Consider the following 20,384-nt stretch of genomic DNA (forward strand, 5'->3'; position numbering starts at 1 on the left):
TACACAACTTTTTCCTTTGCCATCCAGTGGAAGTTGTTCTTCTCTATGCATCCACTAAGCATCTGGAAGAGTGGTATGACCTTCTCTGTTGACTTGGATATGAAGCGGATTGGCTCGGTCAGTTTTCCATTCAGTCCTTGCATGTCCCTTAGAGTGTGTGGTGACCTCATCTCTAGCAGCTCTTCCACCTTGGTTGGGCTTGGTAGAATGCATTCTCTCATAACATAATATCTCAAGAACTGCCTTTCTTCCACTCCAAAGGTGCACTTTCTTGGGTTTACCTTCATCTGAACCATCTCCAAGGTTTTGAAAGTTTCCTCGATGTCTTTGAGAAATGTTGCTTCGTCGGGACTCTTGATGACCATGTCATCTATGTATACTTCCACATTGTGTGTCATATTTTTTGAGAAAATGGAGTCTACTGGTCTTTTGTAAATTTCCCCCACATTTTTTAGACTGAATGAAATATTTGTATAGCAGAACGTGCGATAATCTATGTAGAAGATAGTTTTCTCTTCATCTTCTCCGCTCATGAGTATCTGATGGTAGCATTTGTAGGCATTTAGGAAGCACTTCCATTTGAACCCGTAGAGGGAATCTACCTTCTATTCAATTTTTAAAAGTCGATAGTGGTCCTTGGGGTATGATTTTTTCAGGTTTGAGTAGTTGATGCTCGTATGTCATATTCCATCGTGTTTTTTCACCATGATCAGATATGCAATCCATGTTGGGAAGATTGTTTCTCTTAGTATCCCTTCTTTGGTGAGCTTGGTGACTTTTGCGTTGATTGCCTTGTTCCTATCTCCCCTTTGAACCCTCTTCTTCTGTTTGGTTTCCTTGATTCCTAACTTGATGTTCAACTTGTGGTCTATCATCTTTCTGTCCACCCCTACCATACATGTGGGTTTCCATGTGAATACATGTTTTTACTTCTTGAGGAGTTCCAAGGGTGCCTATCTTGATATCGACTGGAGATTGGTTCCTATCATTATTGGCAGATCAAGATATTTCATAACCTCCTTCTCGTTTGGCATTTCTAATCGTGGCTGCTTGGTTCCCCTGGTGATATCTTCTAGCTGCATGATCTGATGGAATTGTAGTTCTCTTGGTGGGGTGGCTAGGATTATTCCTGGTCCATCCGTCGTATAAAATTTCAAGATATTATGTATGGTGGATGGTACCGCCCTGAATTTGAATAAAGTTGTCTCTCCTAGTATAATGTTGTGCTCCATTGGGTGTCGAATTACTACAAAGTCTACGAGAGCTGTTATTCTTTTTTCCTCTGGGTGGATGGTTAACGTGAATGGCATATGGATCGTCTTGAATGGCATAGGTTGTGCCTGGTAAAACTTGTCAGTAGTCCTACCGTGGGCTTGAGATGTTCCTTCTATCTGTCAGGGAGGAGGTGGAAACTATGTTCATAAATAACGTCCATGAAGCTGCCCGTGTCGATATATACACCGCGTATCGTGACCATCCGTATCGAGCCTTGGATGATAAGCGGGTCGTCTCGCCTCCATCCACCAGGTTGTGGGTCTGTGATTGAGAATGGCAGGCCTTGCATGCATCTCGCGATGTTATCAATGTCTCTATGGTTTCCTAGACATTTTCTGTTGATGAGTATGGCAAATATTTCTTGTGTTCGGTCATAGGGCCTCCAATTCTCCCTAGGGTTATATGCTTCAAACTTTTACGCATAGGCTCCGTGTGATTTCCCTTAGTTGGTGGTGTCGTGGGCTCTACTCTTATGATACTCGCAATATCTCGTCTTTAGGTTCGTGTTTTTCCCAGTGGGCTTTTCTGGTATAGTGTTGATATCTGATCAACTTCCCCTCCGTTCCTCTCTACGGAACGACTAAAATTTCCTTGGTGGACATCCTCCATGTCCATGATACCTATTTCCACCATGACATTCTTGATAAAAACTGGGTTGGTGGTGTTGTTTTGTGTGTGTGGCTGACATCATGTTTAAGTACGTTGTCTTTAACACTTCTCCTTCTTCTTGTCATAGATAAAGTTCCACCTTTTCTTTTAACTCAACATGTTTTTGGGGGATTTTTCCTCATAAGCTTTTGGGATAACGAGCCTAGTGGGAATCCCAATGTGAAAGCTTCTTCAATTAGGCATTCGTCAATACCCTGGAATGTCCAAAGCAGCGTTGGTGAACCTTGTGAAGTAGTATTTGACTGAACCCCCTTATTTTTGCTTACATCCTATGATAGAACGTGAGTCTCGTTTGTATTTTCTCAGTTGCATGAAGTTTGTTAAGAAGATAAATTTTAACTGTTGTAAATTATATATACATCCTGGTTGTAACATTTTAAACCACATACCCGCGTTGCCATCGAGTGTCGTCAGGAAATATGTGACCAGAATCACTCGTCGAGTTTTATTGAGGCTATGGTCCATTTGTATGTATCTATGTGGCTATCTGGGTATGTGGTTCCATTGTAGGTCTACAGGTGAGGTAATTTTGTTGTGTTTAGGATCTTATAGTTGAGTATCTATTTCATGAAAGTGGATGTAATGCTTCTTGATAAGAAGCGTTGGTTTGGGATTTGAAGTTTGTAGTTAGGTTAGGGTTATTGTAATGGTATGTCCGATTGCATAAGCATGTTGTTGTACGCAAAGAGGTTTGTTTGTGCCGGGCTATAGAAGGTTTGTTGTGGTAACGAGAAGGTGGGCATTTGGTTCGTCAATGGTGTTATCATTTGTTGGTATGGCAGAAATAGGTTCGACGGTGGGAATGGTGTTTAGGTAGCCATCAGAGGTGGTAGGTTTTGGCTACCTGTGGTCATGACTACTGGTGGGGTACAATATTGAGGATCTGTGTTGGTCTCGGAGGGTGTAACATGTAGTTTGCTAATAGTGTTGTGTAAAACGATAACATTGGTCACCACATTTCGCTTATCAATGTGTTGAATAATTGTTTATCGCCAGATTGTGGCAAGCTACTTGTGGTTGTTGCTGCTGGAGCTGACGGCATCACCGGAGTAACGAATGGTTCTAGTGATACCATCGGTTGCACCACACTTCTTGGTTTTTGGTTGCTTTCACTGGTATTTCCGTTTGTCATCATCAAGATTGGGTGATGTACGGTGTTTGTATCGGTTGTCACACATTGGACGGTGCCAAATGATGTGAATTGAGTAAAACCATGTTTTAACCAATGGAAAACCAACAAATACAAATATGTGTAATCAGTCATCAAAGATGTGTATATCATTTTAATTTAACATTTGACGATAAAATGAATAACTAACAATTTATAATTATATAAACTATAAAAAATATCTTTAAATTTTATATAGATAACGAATATTAAACATAAAGAAAATATTCTCCCTCGAAATCATTTAACATTTTTAAAAGAGGGGCCATGAAACTCACATTCGTCATGTGCTTTAACCGTTGCGAAGCTTAGATTGAAACCGTAATCGGAAACGAAACGGAAAGCAGTTTGTTTAACGAAAAGTCGAAAGAGAGTTGTAGATCGGGACACTTCGGATCTGAACGAGGCTGGAAAAATCTTGCTGAGAAACTGCTTGGACTCACCAGAAAACCACTTTGGTGACGGCGGCGGTGGTGGTGGCTCTCGGCAGCTGTTTTGGGCTGCCGGAGCTAGTACCTCGTCATAGATGGTGGGGTGGAAGGGAGATGAATTTGGAGGGTCATCAGCTGTGACATCCACATTTTTATGGCCATTTTAAAACTTTTTTTTATGCTTATTTAAAACAAATTTTATTTATAAATGCAGAATTTGGTCCCATAAAAGTATTTTCGAAAAAATGTTTTTCATTGATTATTAAAAACTTTGGGATATTATAATTAATATAAGAAATATAAGCATAAACAGGTCTTATAGTATCTTTGGACTAATAGTCTACATCTCATTGAATCTCTCATCATTCATGTACCTTTGTACTGCTACTTGTGATACAAAGAAGTTGAGTGAGTTAGGTTGGGAAACCTGGTGAGTACATAGAGTTTTCAATCCTTAGTAATATAAATAATATGTTTAATTGTCAAACACTTAACACAATTACCCATCCTCGTTACCTTTTATATTATTTTCTAAGAACTTGTCCTAATGATTATCACCTACATCGCATGTCATCGCTAAGGACTTATCCTAAGGTTCATCACCTAACATCACATTTTATATTTTCATTGCTAAAGACTTCTCCTAATGTTCATCGCCTAACATCGCACTGACAATACTACTTCGGGGATTTCTCCGCAATACATGTTGGTAGATTACATCGCATGAATACACGATTTGTGCATTACCTAAACTCGTAATTCGTCACCTACAGGTTGCAATCCTGCCGATGTTCCATCGGACTGCCTAGATTAGTCTGTGGTCATCATCTATACTCTGGTAGATGACTACATCGCAATCATCGCAAGTAAGGGTCAGGGCGTCTCCTAATCATTTTTTTATCTCTCATCTCTCATCTCTCATCACCCATCACTACCCGATATATATATATATATATATATATATATATATATATATATATATATATATATATATAGTCACCTCGGATCGTGACACGTAGCCCCCTCGCTACGCCCAACGTCTGGTCTCGTACGCGCAACGTACACCTAGCGCTCCTTGGTCCAGCTTGAGCCACGTCGCTCCACCCGAAGCGTGCCATCTGTCCGCCCCATCCGAAGTTACGCCCCACGTAGCCAAGGATTACGCCCAGCGTAGTCCGAGGCTCGCAGGCTATAAAAGGGGGTGAGGGTCTCCGGATTTTTCACACCATTTCTCAGTCTCTCTCTAAAATCTTTCTCTCTCTAGGGTTTTGAACCCTCCCTAAAGTCCAGGTGAACCCCTAGCACCCTAAGGAAGCCCCGAGGCTCCCGGAGTCCCGAGAAAAAGGAGTCTTTCGGTTTCGAAACACTGCTCCAATTAAGTTCCGGTTTTCGATAAAACTCGCTGTAAGTGTGCTACGCTCACGCAACTTTTAATATAGCTTTCAAATAATTATAGGAATGTTATTAGGTCCTTAAAATAATTATTTGGGCTATTATTATGAGTTATATTGAGTGTTATTAACGCTTATATAATAATAATAATAATAATAGTTAGACTAATTAATTTGTCGCGGTTATCGTTAGACTAAACCCTAGTGGTATTGGTACTAGGTTTTATCGAAGGAAATTGTTTTGAGAGTATCGAAGCGCTGTTTGAGTACTAAGTCACCACCTTTCAAGTGAGTGCATAGTTCCCTTTCATCTTACACATAGATATGAAGTATTTTATATAAATTAGGTGCTATGTGTGCATATTATCTGAGTACTTGTTGTCTATGCTAAATGAAAGATTTTTATACATGTTTTAAATGATTTAAATTGTATATGTATTTTATATCTACAAAATATGTTGGGTAAAACATGGGTAGATGAATGATGAGGGATAAAAGCTGAAATAGAGGAACATTAGTAGCATGGACCTAGTGCCCTATAGGTATACATTGGCAGCAGTGGGCCTAGTACCCTATAGATGAGCACTGGCAGCTGCGCCACAACCCGTAGATGTTTCAGGTCTAGGGTAAACATCCTAGCAGCTGCACTCTAAGGACAATATCGGCAGCTGCGCCTAATAGGGAGCCTTATGACCATGACAGTAGCGTTTAAAGGTCAATACCGGCAGAAGCGCCTCATAGAAAATCTCCCAATTTTGGCAGCTGCGCCTAAGTGACCAGATTAGCAGCTGCGCTTGACCAATGTGTCATTGGCAACAATGGACTTCATGTTATTTCCTTAGGATGATCCTTAGGAATGAATGAATGAGAAATAGCTGATTCTTAGGGTAGATCCTTAAGAATAAAGAAGATAATGGGGATGGGTAATTGGGTTGATTGTTTGATTGTTTAAACATAATAATTATATTATTGTGGGTTGAAAATCCTATGTACTCACCAGGTTTTCCAACCTGGCCCACTCAGTTTATTTATATCACAGGTGTTGATCTGAAGTCACATTACACTGAGAGATTTAAAGAGATGTAGATCACTAGTGTAAATAAATGTAAGTTCTGTTTATGCTTATGTTTATGTATTAACGATGACATCCCAAACGTTTTGAAACAAATAAAATATGTTCCTTCGAAAATGTTTTAATAACGTATTTATCATGTTTTTCTGGGAACAAATTCCGCAACATTTTTATTAAAAGAAGAACTCTGATTTTTATAAAGCATAAACAAAATCGGTCTTTTCTGGTCGTGAAAATGGGGATGTCACACCTTATTTGAGCGAGGTGCACTCGGGAAACTTCAAAAATTTGTAACTTCTTCATATGAACTCTGTTTTTTACGTTCTTTATATCCACACATAGCTATCGTCAAGATCTACAACTTTCTTTAGACTTCGTTGGTTAATTATCACTTTATTTGTTTCTCTATTATTTTAGAAGGCTTAGATTGCTAATCTCCATTTAAATTTCATATCTTTTGCATACGAGGTCCGTTCTTGACCGCCTTTATATTGACGGACTCTTATTAACGAGATCTTCAACTCCCGTTTAGATTGTTTCAACTAACAATCAATCAAACAAAAATTTGATTTTTGTGCTAGCACAGTTGCGCCAAAACGTTGAAAAATCATAACTTCCTCTCACGAATTCAGATTTGGACGTTATTTATATGCAAGCCCTCGGTTTTACGTCTATTGTGACTTTCGTTTAGATAGCTTAGGCTAATAAAAAACCTATCTAAAATTCACTTTTTATGATGTGTAGAGTCGTGTTGGTTTAATCGCAAAACTTCGAAGAAGCATGACTTCTCCATACGAAGTCGGATTTCGTAGTTTTTTTTTTATATGTATGTGATCCTTATGACATATACTAAAAATTCTGTTAAGATTATTTAACCTAAAAAATATTCTATCAAAAAATGTTGTATCGCTAGTTGTGCAGCTCGAATATGCGGGCGTTACATCAACAACAGGTTAGGTGGCAAGGAACGGTGACGTAAAGCGGAGGAGGCGGGGGTCGGTGGCGATGTTGTCATCGGTGATTGAAAAACAAGGTTGGGAGAGCTAGAGAGCAGTGGGGAGAGAGGGAAACCCCCTCTTTCTATTTATAGGGATTTTTAGAGCACAAAATGTTGACAAGTGGCACTTCCCAAGCTTGACAACTGTCGCACTCACAACGAGGATGTGTCGCTGTCACACCCCAAACCGAAACGGCGGAAACGTTTGGGGTGGAGGACGTCATGTGTAGTATCATAACATTTGCATTATAGTAATCAAAGTAAACACAAACATTACATTGAATAAGTAGAATATTTACATCTCTTTGATACCTAGATTTTATACATCAAAAGTGTAACAAAATATAAAAGACGTGACTCTAAACGCTCTGTCTTCTCAAAAGCTGCAGGGATACCTGTTTACTGATTTCCTGAGAATACAAGCGGTTTTAAAAAGAGTAGATCTGCATTTAAGGCGTTAAGTTCATAAGCATGTTTTGTAATGAAAACCTATCATTGAGTCTGTGAAAATGTTTATATGTTCTCAATAAAATCCAATATTTTCTTAGTATTGAAAAGTAGTCTTAAACTCTAAGACCAGAGTGTATGTTTGTTACTGAATTATGTAATTGTATATGAAAATCCCTGAATACCATTAGTAATGTAAAGTAATGTATTGTATAAAAATCCTGGCTAAAACTAGTAATGTATAGTATATTCTTTTATGAAAACCCTGACTAACACGAGTAATGTATAGTATGTCCTTGTATCAAAACCCCTGGTTACCACTAGTATGTATAGTAGTTTCATTACTTAAAATAAAACTGTGTATTATCCATACTTATATGATATTACAAAACATTTTGTAACCTATAAATATGAGCATCTACCCCTCATTTACACTTTTCTGGCCGAAAACTCTCCTACTCTCTCTCTCTCTAACCTCTTAACCGTAAACACCAAAACACCATCTTTTCTTCCCTTTTGTAACATGTTGAGCACAAGGGAAACTTTCAACTTGAAATTATAATTGCATAGTTTTCAGAATAATTCAAGAAATAAGTACAAAACATTTTAGGCAAACTATAATGGGTATAGTTTAGGGAATTCATTACACAGTTTTCAGATCAACTCATAACATACATACAAACTATAATAGGTATAGTTTGGAAGTTAAATACACGGTTTTCCATATACAGACGGTAACGTCCGCGTTTCAAGGCTAGGCATTATCCTTGATGTAATAGTCTAGGTTAACCCTTGAAACTCTTTTTTGAAGTATTAATGATGAAATATTTGAGTATTATGTGAATTATGTGTTTATTTTCTTAATTATTATGATTTAATGAATTAAGAATAAAATAAGCGTCAAATTTAAGATGTGAGATAAGCCCTATATCTTTGCATAAAGATGTAGTGGTTGAAACAAGGATTCCGAAGATATAAAGAATGCCGAAATCCGAGTTATAACGAAGAAGTTATGACCCGTCGAAGTTTCTCGACAGAACCGACAACGTTGAATGACGTAAAAAGTGAAATTTACGTTAGAGCAATATTTAGCGTTAGTGATCTAAACGAAAGTCGTAGAGTTCGTTAAACCGAGAGCGTGCATAAAAAGAACGCCCAACTCTGACATCGTATGACGAAGTTATGATTTTTCTAAGTTTCGACTTTGTAGTATGCAGCCCGAATACTCGATTTGAGACCGGGCGGTTTTTAGCCAAAACAATCTAAATGAGAATCGAAGATCTCGTTAATAGTAGTGAAACGATAAAAAGGTAGGCGAAAACGGACGTCGGATGAAGAAGTTATGAATTTATAATGGAGTTTTCCTGTCCCGACCTACTAAAAATAAATAACAAAAATAATCAAAATTAGCCGACGGAGTCTAAACGAAAGTTTTAGAGCGTAGTCTCACCTACGCGGGGATATAAACAACATCGAAAACGGAGTTCGTATGAGGAAGATATGAATTTTTGAAGTTTATTAAATAATTTTGGTATTTAATTTAATTATAAAATACCCGATATTATCCAAATTGGGGGGGGGGGGGGGGAGTCAGCGAGCTTATCCAAGTTACGCCCAACGTAACCTTAATTATGCCCAGCGTAATTCGGTGGTTCAACCCCTATAAAAGGAAGTCAAGGCTGCCGAGTTTCAATTGCTATTTTCTTTCCTTCTCCCGCGTTTTTACCTCGTTTTTCGTGTAAGAATTATCTCGAAGCCCCGATATCATTCCCGAGACCCGAAGCAAGTCCCGAAGCCCCGAAGATCCCGAGAAGTGAGATTCTCGAGCCAAATCTCTGCCCGCGAGGAGCCCGGTTTTTGTGAAGATCTTCTAGATCTACCGAAGAATACTACTTCTACAAGCCGTAGTGTTGTCCGATCATCTTCTGATCAAGTGAGTGTGTAGTCACTTTCTTCTAACTCATAATTAAGAAGTATTTTATACGAAATACATGTTATGTGTATATTTTGTTGTTATATGTGTGAATGTATATTCACTTTCTTCTATCTCATAGATATGATTTATTCTCTATGAAATACGTGTTATGTATATGTGTCTCATCTGTTGTTTGGAATATGTAATGAATAAGAATGCTATACAGGTTTTAAACTATGTATATATATATATATATATATATATATACTAATATGTTGGGTAGAACATGGGTAGATAGTTGTGTGATAAACAGATGCGAGGTCTCGATGTTGTTTTTGATTCAGTCATCTAGCGGAGTTTAGATGACGACCACTGACTTTTCTAGACAGTCCTGTGGAACGCTAGCAAGTTCGCCACTTGTAGGTGTTAATGAACTTGGGTGTTCATTCGCTATACTCTATCCCCCTCATGGTTGCCTTATTTGACATATATTGCTGGGAAACCCCCGAGTGCATGTGTTGTCGCCCCGATGAAATATTCTAAGACTAGGTCCCTTGTGTTAGTTGTTTTAGGGACGTAAAGTGAGAATAACGGAAATGCGTAATTGGGTTATTGTTGGTTGGTGAAATTAAATATAATTATTTATTGTGGGTTGAAAACCCTATATGCTCACCAAACTCCCAATCCTGACCCACTCAGTTTCTTTGTATTACAGGTAGTGGCGCCAGAGCATAAGTTGGATGATTTGTCAGGATATTTTGGATTATAGACCTGTTGTTGTAAATAATTATTGTAAGGTCTGTATTGAAATGTTTATGCTTTTGGTCTGTTTATCGGAACATGACATCCCAAGTATTGTAATATAATGAAAAATACATTTCTTTAAGAAATGCTTTGGTAAATCTTATTTTTATCATATTTCGTTTTAGGAACAAATGTCGCAACTCTTTTAATCAAAAGATTACTCTGAAATCATTTTAAAAGCATAAATTAAACTGGTCTTTTCTGGCCGTGATTTTGGGGATGTCACACAGACATATAAACTATTACAAGAATATAGTTTAGGGAACAAACGTATCTTTTTATAAACTTATCAGTTATTTTTAAAAAGGTTCTTTCAAAATATTGCTTGTAAAGTCGTTTATCTAGTTTGAGAGACACGTCTTTGGGTACAATTACATGTGCTAGTGGAAGACTACCCTTATGATCCAGAGTCTACAGCGTGAGTTTGTGTATAGATCTATACGGGACTGACTACCCCGCACCTTGCTGCTAGCTACAGTAGGACCAGCAGGTCTACAAGTGACAAAGTCATTAAGGATATTGGCATCCGATTCACGTTGTATCAGTTAGCATGGTCATAAAACTCGCAAGTAGATAGCAACGATATATTTACGTAGTATTATACTTTACATGGACAATGCTTATATGATATAAGTATGAATAATACACAGTTTTATTTGAAGTATGAAACTAGTATACATACTAGTGGTAACCAAGGGTTTTCATACAAGGACATACTATAAATTACTCGTGTTAGCCAGGGTTTTCATAAAAGAATATACTATACATTATTGGTGTTAGCCAAGATTTTTATACAATACATTACTTTACATTACTAATGGTATTCAGGGATTTTCATATACAATTACAGAATTCAGTAACAAACATACACTCTGGTCTTAGAGTTTAAGACTACTTTTTAATACTAAGAAAATATTGGATTTTATTGAGAACATATAAACATTTTCACAGACTCAATGACAGGTTTTCATTACAAAACATGCTTATGAAATCACCGCCTTAAATGCAGATCTACTCTTTTCAAAACCGCTTGTATTCTTAGGAAATCAGTAGACAGGTATCCCTACAGCTTTTGAGAAGACAGAGCGTTTAGAGTCACGTCTTTTATATTTTGTTACACTTTTGATGTATAAAATCTAGGTATCAAACATATGTAAATATTCTACTTATTCAATGTAATGTTTGTGTTTACTTTGATTACTATAATGCAAATGTTATGATACTACACATGACGTCATCTACCCCCAAATGTTTCCGCCGTTTCGGTTTGGGGGTGTGACAGCGACACATCCTCGCCTAGATCTACATGCAATCTGATATCTCACATTTATTCAAACACTACTTCAATGTCCCGAAAATTATATTTCAGAATATGTAAATATATTCTTCTAACGAATAGCATAACTATGTTAAATTTGTGTTTGAAGTCATTTGTCGGGGGATTTCAGTTTCAACGAATCAACTGTTTTTCATAAAAGTGTTATGACTTCAAGTTACGGTTATTTATAAAATAGAATCCAATACTAGAGTGTTGTTTGATTCATGAAATATTTTCAAAATCACTTAACAAGATGTGTAGCTATTCCAACAAATCGTTTGAAGATTCGTTTGCGAAAAAGCCAGTATTGTGTTGTTTCATGTCGAACTTTTTTCGGGCAAAATGAGTTAGTTCCAAAATCAAATACTAAATTGACTAGTGATAATGGGAAAATTGTTCGAGATCAAAAATTCATGTTTTAAAGTACACTACATAGCGTTTGAAGTGACGTTTCCAAGCCGCAGACCGATATCTGACAGTTTGTGTTCTTTAAAAGGTCGTAACTTTTGTATATGAACTCCGTTTTCGACGTTCTTTATATCTATGAAATTGTGTTCTCATGCTCTATCAGTCTAGAGCGTTGTTTGTACATAATAATATTTAATACATAAATCTTATTTTCAATGCATTAATTCATTACTTATGTATAGTGAATAGTGTTTGTTTGACAAAGTTCTATATTCATAGAAGACTTGAGTGGTATTCCGCATGCATTTCCAAGTATAAAAACTTTATTTGCATTAAACTACATTGCATCAGGTCTATTACATGAGGTGTTTGTAGTGGTTTGACTGATGATCTTTGACCTAATTCTTGATTGTCACATGTAGTGTCCACGGATGGCGCCATCTGCCTCAGGTTTTCGAGTCTAAGATATCTTGTTAACTTCTTCACGTATGGATTATGTGACTAGCTCTCATACCTGAATTGCACTATAAATCGTTACACGTTCATCGGGATGAACTCCCAGGAGAACGTCCTGAAGCTTAAGTTAGAAGATAAATATCGAATAAACCTCAAGGAACAGTGAATTTGATCGATGGTACATACATTTGTTATTCGTTATGACTTGCTTTTATACCTATTTTCCATGAGAAGTAACGGCTTGGACATGTCGAGACGATAGTCTAGCCGCCATTAATGTTCTTGCTACCGAAGGTAGAAAATGTTGTACTTAGGTTGTATCATTAGTCTTATCAATATGGATTCATGAACTTTTATGATTCGCTAGTACATTACAATCTATTTAATGATAATGCCAATGTTTATATGACTTGATGTCATTTGTTACTAGTGTAAGAGATCTGATCATCTGAATGGTTCGAAAAGACCATACTTGTGGTAACCTCGGTGACTCAACATAAACCATGGTTTAGGTTCGACAAGTATTGTTGTTCTCGTTCTGGAGGTAGTATGCCTCTCTAAGCATATACCTCATTAGTCATGAAGGACATATATGAAAAAACCAAAAGTTATAGGGGGTGGAATGCAAATATCCCCACCTTACCAAAATCCGATTTTGGGCGCACAGTAAACAAACATTTCAGTTAAAGTATCTTCCCAATGCATTCCAAGTTCAGTTTTTTAACTTCAACATTCTACTATAATTAGCAGCAATACCATGTGGGTGGCTCCCCAAATTTGCCACTGATATCATAATATCGCAATCTCCAATTGCGTCGATCTTCCTAACTGAAACCCCTTTCCGATTGAATTTCAGTAGCCATGTCAATTGTCACCACTAGTTGCTCGTTGCTCCCTCAGTTCTGCGCAAATGATATTCCATCTTCAACTTCTCCTAAACCCTATCGCTTCAGTGCGAATCCGAGAACATGTCGAATCAGGTAACTCAATTTGAAATTCTAGGAGAAAATAGAAATCCATTCTGCTGCTTCATCTGTGTTAAGTTTTTTTTGTTAAAGAGGTGATTTGGACATTCGATTTACTCTGTGTGGTGGCATGAATTACTTAAATTGATTACAATTTTTTTGAATCTGATTATAAGAGATTAGTTGTGGTTGTGTCGTATGATGAATGCAGATGTCAATCAACAAGTACAGATGAGAAGACGAATAAGAGTAGGAATGTTTTGGATAACGCAAGCAATTTATTGACTAATTTCTTGAGTGGTGGAAGCATTGGTTCCATGCCTGTAGCTGAAGGTGCTGTGTCTGATTTGTTTGGGAAACCTCTTTTCTTCTCTTTGTTTGACTGGTTCATAGAGGTATTTTTCATTTTTCTTCTCTTTATAAGATTGATTCATAGGCTATTAGCATCTATGATACCTCAATGATGGTTTGTTTGTTTTACAGCATGGCTCAGTTTATAAACTTGCTTTTGGTCCAAAAGCATTTGTAGTTGTATCAGATCCAATTGTTGCCCGATATATTCTTCGTGAAAATGCATTTTCATATGATAAGGTACAATTCTTAAGTTCTTGATATTCTTTTTCTATTCTTCCCTCTCTGTATGACACTTGATATGCATCGTGTAGGGAGTTCTTGCTGATATTCTGGAACCAATCATGGGGAAAGGATTAATTCCTGCTGACTTGGAGACTTGGAAGCAAAGGAGAAGAGGTAAACTGGATATTTATTAGGCCCTTTTTTGTATTGTTTGAAAATGAGAGTTGATAATTAATACAGGTGTTCTTGATTTGTAACTTTTCACAGTTATAGCTCCTGGATTCCACACCTTATATCTGGAAGCCATGGTGCAAATGTTTGCCAATTGTTCAGAAAGAACAATATCTAAACTCGAGAACCTTCTAGAAGCAAAAAACTCACAAGGAGAACATGAGATCGAGTTAGATCTCGAAGCAGAATTCTCAAATTTGGCACTTGACATAATCGGTCTTGGTGTTTTCAATTATGACTTTGGTTCTGTCACAAAAGAATCTCCTGTCATTAAGGTCTACTCATCATTCAATACATTAACAATTTTTTTTTAATTATTAAAATCTTTTTTTTTTTTTTTTTTTATCTCAGGCAGTATATGGTACACTTTTTGAAGCTGAACATCGTTCTACATTCTACATTCCTTACTGGAAATTTCCTTTAGCTAGATGGCTTGTTCCAAGACAAAGAAAGTTTGCAAATGATCTCAAGATTATTAATGATTGTCTCGATGGTCTTATAAGAAATGCAAAAGATACAAGACAGGTGACTCTCATTAATAAAAGTATAAAACCCACAATTTTTTTTTTTAAACTTGTAAACTTTTTGTTGATAGGAAACAGATGTTGAGAAATTGCAACAAAGGGACTACAAAAATCTTAAAGATGCGAGTCTTTTGCGTTTCTTGGTTGACATGAGAGGAGTTGATGTTGATGATCGTCAAGTAAGTCTGTCATGACTCATGTGTTAAGTGTTATCTCACTTTTTAAAATTAAAATAATAAATTTCAATTTGAATAATATTTTTTTAGAAAATTTATGTAACAGTTACGAGATGACTTGATGACAATGCTTATTGCTGGGCATGAAACAACAGCTGCTGTTCTTACTTGGGCTGTCTTCCTTCTTGCTCAAGTACAAATCAGACCAAAATACTCTACCATTTTGGACATTTTTGTAATTATCACTTAATTTTATGTGTCTTATTATTTAGCATCCAGACAAAATGAAGAAAGCACAAGCTGAAATCGATACAGTCATCTCTGAGGATGGAATAACTTTGGAGTCCCTTAAAAAACTAGAGTAGGTTTTCGGGTTTTCCAAATGAATGTTACTTTTTTTATAAGTATATTGTTATAATTTATGATGATTACTATTTTTTTGCACTTGACAGATATGTTAGACTCATCATTTCTGAGAGTTTACGTTTATACCCTCAGCCTCCATTGCTCATCAGACGTTCTTTAAAATCAGATATATTACCAGGAGGTTATAAGGGTGATAAACAGGGTTACCAAATTCCTGCTGGAACAGATATTTTTATTTCAGTAAGTAAAAAATCAACATTTTTCATAGTCTTTTATATGGGAATTCAATTGTTCTTACGTTAAGATTTTGTTATTTTGAGATATATAATCTCCATAGATCTCCATACTTCTGGGAGAATCCGAATGAATTTGAACCAGAAAGATTTCTAGTTCAAAAAGATAACAATAATATTGAAGGGTGGGCTGGTTTTGATCCATCTAGAAGCCCTGGAGCTCTTTACCCAAATGAGGTTTTTACTTTTTACTTTTTACTGTTCTTACTTGATGAATTGTGGAAAGCGTGATCTAACAGATTCATGGGTGGTGATGTGATAACAGATTGTATCAGATTTTGCTTTCTTACCATTTGGTGGAGGACCTAGAAGATGCGTAGGAGATCAGTTTGCGTTAATGGAGTCTACGATAGCTTTAGCGATGCTATTATGGAAATTTGATGTGGAGTTGAAAGGATCGCCGGAATCTGTGGAGCTTGTCACCGGAGCAACCATCCATACGAAGAACGGACTCTTCTGCAAACTCAAGAACAGGTCTCGCAGAGAAGATTGAATTCAGGTGATTTTAATTGTATTATTGTAGAGAAATTAATCAAATATTGATACAGAAATTAACGAAGAAAATAGAAGAATGAATATCGTCTCATCTGCCATTAAATTACATACTATGAACACCGATCAAACCAGAAAACATCAATCTCAGTATCTCACTCACGAATATGAACAAATAATTGGAAAACAAAAACTAATAAACATACCAAAGGTACAAGTATTGGAGCGCAGAGTACAGGTTTCTACTTCCATGGTCTAATGGACAAGACGATGATGGCGATGATAATCAGTAACAGAAGGATCGCATAACAAGTCCACTTTCGTGTGTTCTTTTGTTTCTTCCTGGCTTCATTCAATTGAACAGTTCCACGAGTCACGTACGAGTTGGCTCTGTTGACATGATCCTCGATGTTATCGAGTTGCGCTCCTTGATGTTCCACAAGCACAGCCATATCCATGAAAACTTGGTGAAGCTCCTTAAGGTTTCTCTCGATCACTGTAACGGCGTCGTGTCGTTCCTGAATTTCAAGCACTGTATCCATCACCTGTCCTCTTCCTTGCTCCTGAATCGCCTTCTGTAGAAAAGTCTCGCTTTGTCCTGTTGAGATTAGGTTATCGACTGTAGCTTCATCCGCGTTTTCGCCGGTGACGGTGTAGTACCTTCTCTGAACGGTTTCCCGGTGTTCGGCGGTCATTTTCTGACGGAGCTCGTTGAAGGACTTCATCGACGTCTGGAGCTGCTTACGAAGGCCGTTGACGACGGAGGTTCGTGTCCGGTCGGTGGAGGTCCCCGGACCACAGCCGGGGAGATTCCGGTTGGATGCATTGGAACGGTCTAGGACTTCTAGACGATTCTTAATAAGCTTCGCTTTCTTCAGAGACAAAGCGACGTCGTTGTCCATCTTCGTTCGTAGGGTTTTGATGGATTTAGCGTTGTGTAGGGTTTTGCTCTCCTCGTTCGACGATTGAAGTTGATCGTGAAGTAACTCAAGACCTTTGAGCTCCTCCTTTATCGCCTCCACATCTTCAAAGAACTTGTCGAGGTTCGTACCGTCGCCATCGGCGGCGTTCCCCATCTCAATATCACCGTTGCGACCGGCGGAAAAGGAGCGGGATAGAAGATCGTTCATCTTTGTCGCCGGCGTTTTCAAAATTCAAAAAAATAAAACACAAAATCAGAAATCAAAATCGTTCCTTAATCTGATCGATTGGAGAAAGAAAGAATTTGTGGATTTGGGAGAGGATTATGGGAGAATTATGTAAGGATTAGAACTGAAAAACGCGGTGGCGAATTGACTTTTCTTCCACGGCTGCTTCTGGTAGACTAGTCCAGGTCGTTGGAGGATGGCGGGACGAAATTTCAGTAACCCTCGTATTACTTTCAATATTTGAATGTTTTCTTATAAACTTTTACTAATATAATTAGAAAACATCAAAAAATTTATCTAATTTTTAGTTAAATAAATATAATCATTATCAAATAATATGGATTTGCGTTCACAAATTATATAACTAATACGACTTAAAGAAATTCAAGTGTAACATATTTATTTATCATTTACCATTTTTAATTAGGTTGATTGACTTTTTACTCGACATCTAACCGTGGGTAAAAGCTTTTTGTGTTAATTTTTTCTCAGTTTTTTAAAAATAAAATTTGTAAAGTATCACATGATTATTGTCTAACTTCAACTTATCTAAATGACCCGATTAAATACCGACTTTGGGACTTGATTGGTTGTAAATTATTAGTTTTGTTTGATAATTACTTTTAGGATTATATTATGTAATAAAAAAAATTAAATTTATCAGAAGCACATAAACAGAAATTATATGGATGCTAATAGATTAATTAAGTCAAATGGAAAGATAATCTTTGCCAACCGAAAGATATATTATGGTTGGCCACGAGAAGGATGATCGCCGCCAGGTTTGGCTTTTTCGAATACTATATTGCTTCCTTCATTGTTAAAAAAGAATATCTCTTTTTGATTTATAACTTTTTAATTTGAATTTATTTGTAATTATCGTTGTATGGTACTCGTTAAGTTTACTTTTTTTGGTCCATAAATTCTGGATTGATAACAAAAGTTGTTGATCAATTTGTTACGTTAAAACTTTTGTTTTCGAAGTTTACAACGTTATATTTCATACGTTTTGAAATTTCATCTCACGTTTGTTTCTTAGTTATTTTGAATACTAAAATCTTAAAACCAACTATGTACCTTATGGGTAGCATTAATTTTTATTCTTATTATAAAGTTAATGAATTTCTAATGTACATTGATGGAACAACACTTACGTTTTAGTTATGATTATGCCACCATTTTAGAAATGTCCATACTAAATACTGATGTGTCAATGATGTTAACTGTTCCATTATGATAATAAAATCTATTGCGTTTACGATTATACATCCGCATGTTTGCTTAATGCAACTATGTGTTTTCAAAACAATAAGTTTTTCAAAATTTATATTTTTCCTATGTTGTTAACGACGTTATCTCCTTATACAAATTTGATTCTCTGGCTTTCATCCTCACCTTCTTCTCCAAATACAAACACAAAGTCAACCATCTTTATTTTTGAATTCATGGTCGTTCAAGTTCTTTGCAGCGTAAATGAAACTTGAAATAAAGTTTTTCATGGGGTTAAATGGGTTGGGTGTATTAGATAATTATAAAGAAAAGAAAAACCGCATGTTAAATTTTTAAGTCGCATGTTTCCACCAGCCCAACAAACATAATTTAATCGCCATGTTTTTAATTTTTTTATATACTAAATATTAAAAAACACAGAAACGGTTAAAACAAAAAGTATAATTAAAACCCTAAACAGCAGCCGTTTGACTTTGCCTACCGGTGTTGACTATGTGGCTAATTTTCCAGACAACTTTCAGAATCAAGATTTTTAGAAAATATGTGAACAATATGGAGTGGTTTCAAATGTCTATCTAATTATTAGAGATTGGTATACAAGATTTGGATGTGTATGATTGTTAAAGGTGATTGATCAAGAAATGTTAGTATGAAACTTATGCGCCATTTGCATCAGTTTTGAAAGGAAAGGTGACACAAGGTGGTGGAGTAGCTAAAGGGTTAGGGAAGACAAGTAAATTGGTGGAAAGGGATCTCTTGAATGTTTTGGACGCTTCATGTGTGGTTTTTGTTAATGCTTGTGATGCAAACTTGATTGCTAACCTTTACAAGGTGTATAAGAAAGAAGGATTCCTAGATTTAGAGATTAATTATCATGTTTATTGATGAATATCAAAAAGATAATGTATCTATGGGAAGAGTTTGCATCAAAACGGAAATATGTCCTTGATTTATGAAAGAGCATGGTGATTATTGGAGATATGAATTTTGAAATTTTGTATTAGAGAATGGCGGGCTTGGATTCCTATAACTGAAAAAAAGAGGAAAAAGAAGATGGGGATGGTGAAGATTGGAATGAAGCAAACTTCTATAAAAATGATAGGTGACACCGATAATATTGAAAGTAACGAGAAGGTGGAAGGAGTTTTCTTTGTCACGTGGTGGTTTTTTGGCTTGTTAGGAATAAGACATTGTTTAGGAAATAACGAAGCATCTCCAACTTACTCTTATTTTTCATTTTTTATCATAATTCTTACCCCATTCCTCTCCAACTATACCTCATTTATTCCTTTATTTGGGGGAAATGAATAGTATAATATCATATTTGGTGTTATACTATTATTTTAAATCTATATTTAATACTTATAATATTGTCTTATATATTATATTATAATAATTAATTATAAATATAAAGTTTATTTTTGTTTATAAATATAAAGTTTATTTTTTGTTTATCAAATTCATATAAAATTTTAAATATATATTGAAATTTTAAAACACGATAACGTATTTTATAAAAGCTTATACTTAAGTGTTATAAATATAAGCTTATTTATTTAATAGTATTGTAATAAAAGAATATAGATTATATATTTGTTAAAACCAAATTAGTAGAAAGAGTATGGTTATATAAATTGGAAGAATGAAATATATAAAACATATTTAGCCTTCCTGCCATAGGAACCGTTTATGTAATTTGTTCAAGCCACAGGAACCATTTATGTAATTCTATCTATTATTTATTATCTTTATACTTTATCTATTTATATTTTTTGTGAATTAATTTTTTTATGTTTTTTTCAATATAATGTTTAATTTTTTATTTTTTCGCTTATATTTGTTTGACTTTTTTGTTCAAATAAATTTCTTAAATTTTTTTGACACTTTATTGGTTCCAAATCGAAGCAAAACAAATTGGTTCCAAATAATTATATAAAAAACAAATCGGATTTAAATAATCATATAAAAACACTTCAACTTTATTTTGAACATATAATCACATATAATCATACAAATAATTGACACATATCCA

The 20,384-nt window shown here is 35.8% G+C and overlaps 2 protein-coding genes across 2 annotated transcripts; one reads left to right on the forward strand and one right to left on the reverse strand.

The window, feature by feature from the left end:
- Window positions 1-13,036: 13,036 nt before the first annotated feature.
- CYP97B3 (cytochrome P450, family 97, subfamily B, polypeptide 3) lies at window positions 13,037-16,068 on the forward strand. Its single transcript, XM_078984133.1, has 12 exons — window positions 13,037-13,331; window positions 13,528-13,711; window positions 13,800-13,907; window positions 13,982-14,066; window positions 14,160-14,398; window positions 14,475-14,648; window positions 14,719-14,826; window positions 14,930-15,016; window positions 15,096-15,184; window positions 15,276-15,429; window positions 15,510-15,659; window positions 15,748-16,068. The coding sequence occupies exons 1-12, from the start codon at window positions 13,213-13,215 to the stop codon at window positions 15,973-15,975; spliced, it is 1,725 nt and encodes a 574-aa protein (XP_078840259.1). The 5' UTR covers window positions 13,037-13,212; the 3' UTR covers window positions 15,976-16,068.
- Window positions 16,034-17,326, reverse strand: LOC145035620 (syntaxin-121-like). Its single transcript, XM_078984139.1, has one exon. It carries the CDS (start codon window positions 17,102-17,104, stop codon window positions 16,217-16,219), a length of 888 nt encoding a protein of 295 aa, XP_078840265.1. The 5' UTR covers window positions 17,105-17,326; the 3' UTR covers window positions 16,034-16,216.
- Window positions 17,327-20,384: the final 3,058 nt, after the last annotated feature.

Source organism: Lactuca saligna, chromosome 1 (genome assembly GCF_052625555.1).
Source record: "Lactuca saligna cultivar CGN05327 chromosome 1, ASM5262555v1, whole genome shotgun sequence".
NCBI classification, from domain to species: domain Eukaryota; kingdom Viridiplantae; phylum Streptophyta; class Magnoliopsida; order Asterales; family Asteraceae; genus Lactuca; species Lactuca saligna.

Coding starts and splice junctions, on each gene's coding strand:
- LOC145035620 (XM_078984139.1), bottom strand. CDS start 17,104: ATGAACGATCTTCTATCCCGCTCCTTTTCCGCCGGTCGCAACGGTGAT.
- CYP97B3 (XM_078984133.1), top strand. CDS start 13,213: ATGTCAATTGTCACCACTAGTTGCTCGTTGCTCCCTCAGTTCTGCGCA. Junction 13,908..13,981: donor ATGCATTTTCATATGATAAG/GTACAATTCTTA, acceptor TGCATCGTGTAG/GGAGTTCTTGCTGATATTCT. Junction 15,185..15,275: donor GAGTCCCTTAAAAAACTAGA/GTAGGTTTTCGG, acceptor TGCACTTGACAG/ATATGTTAGACTCATCATTT.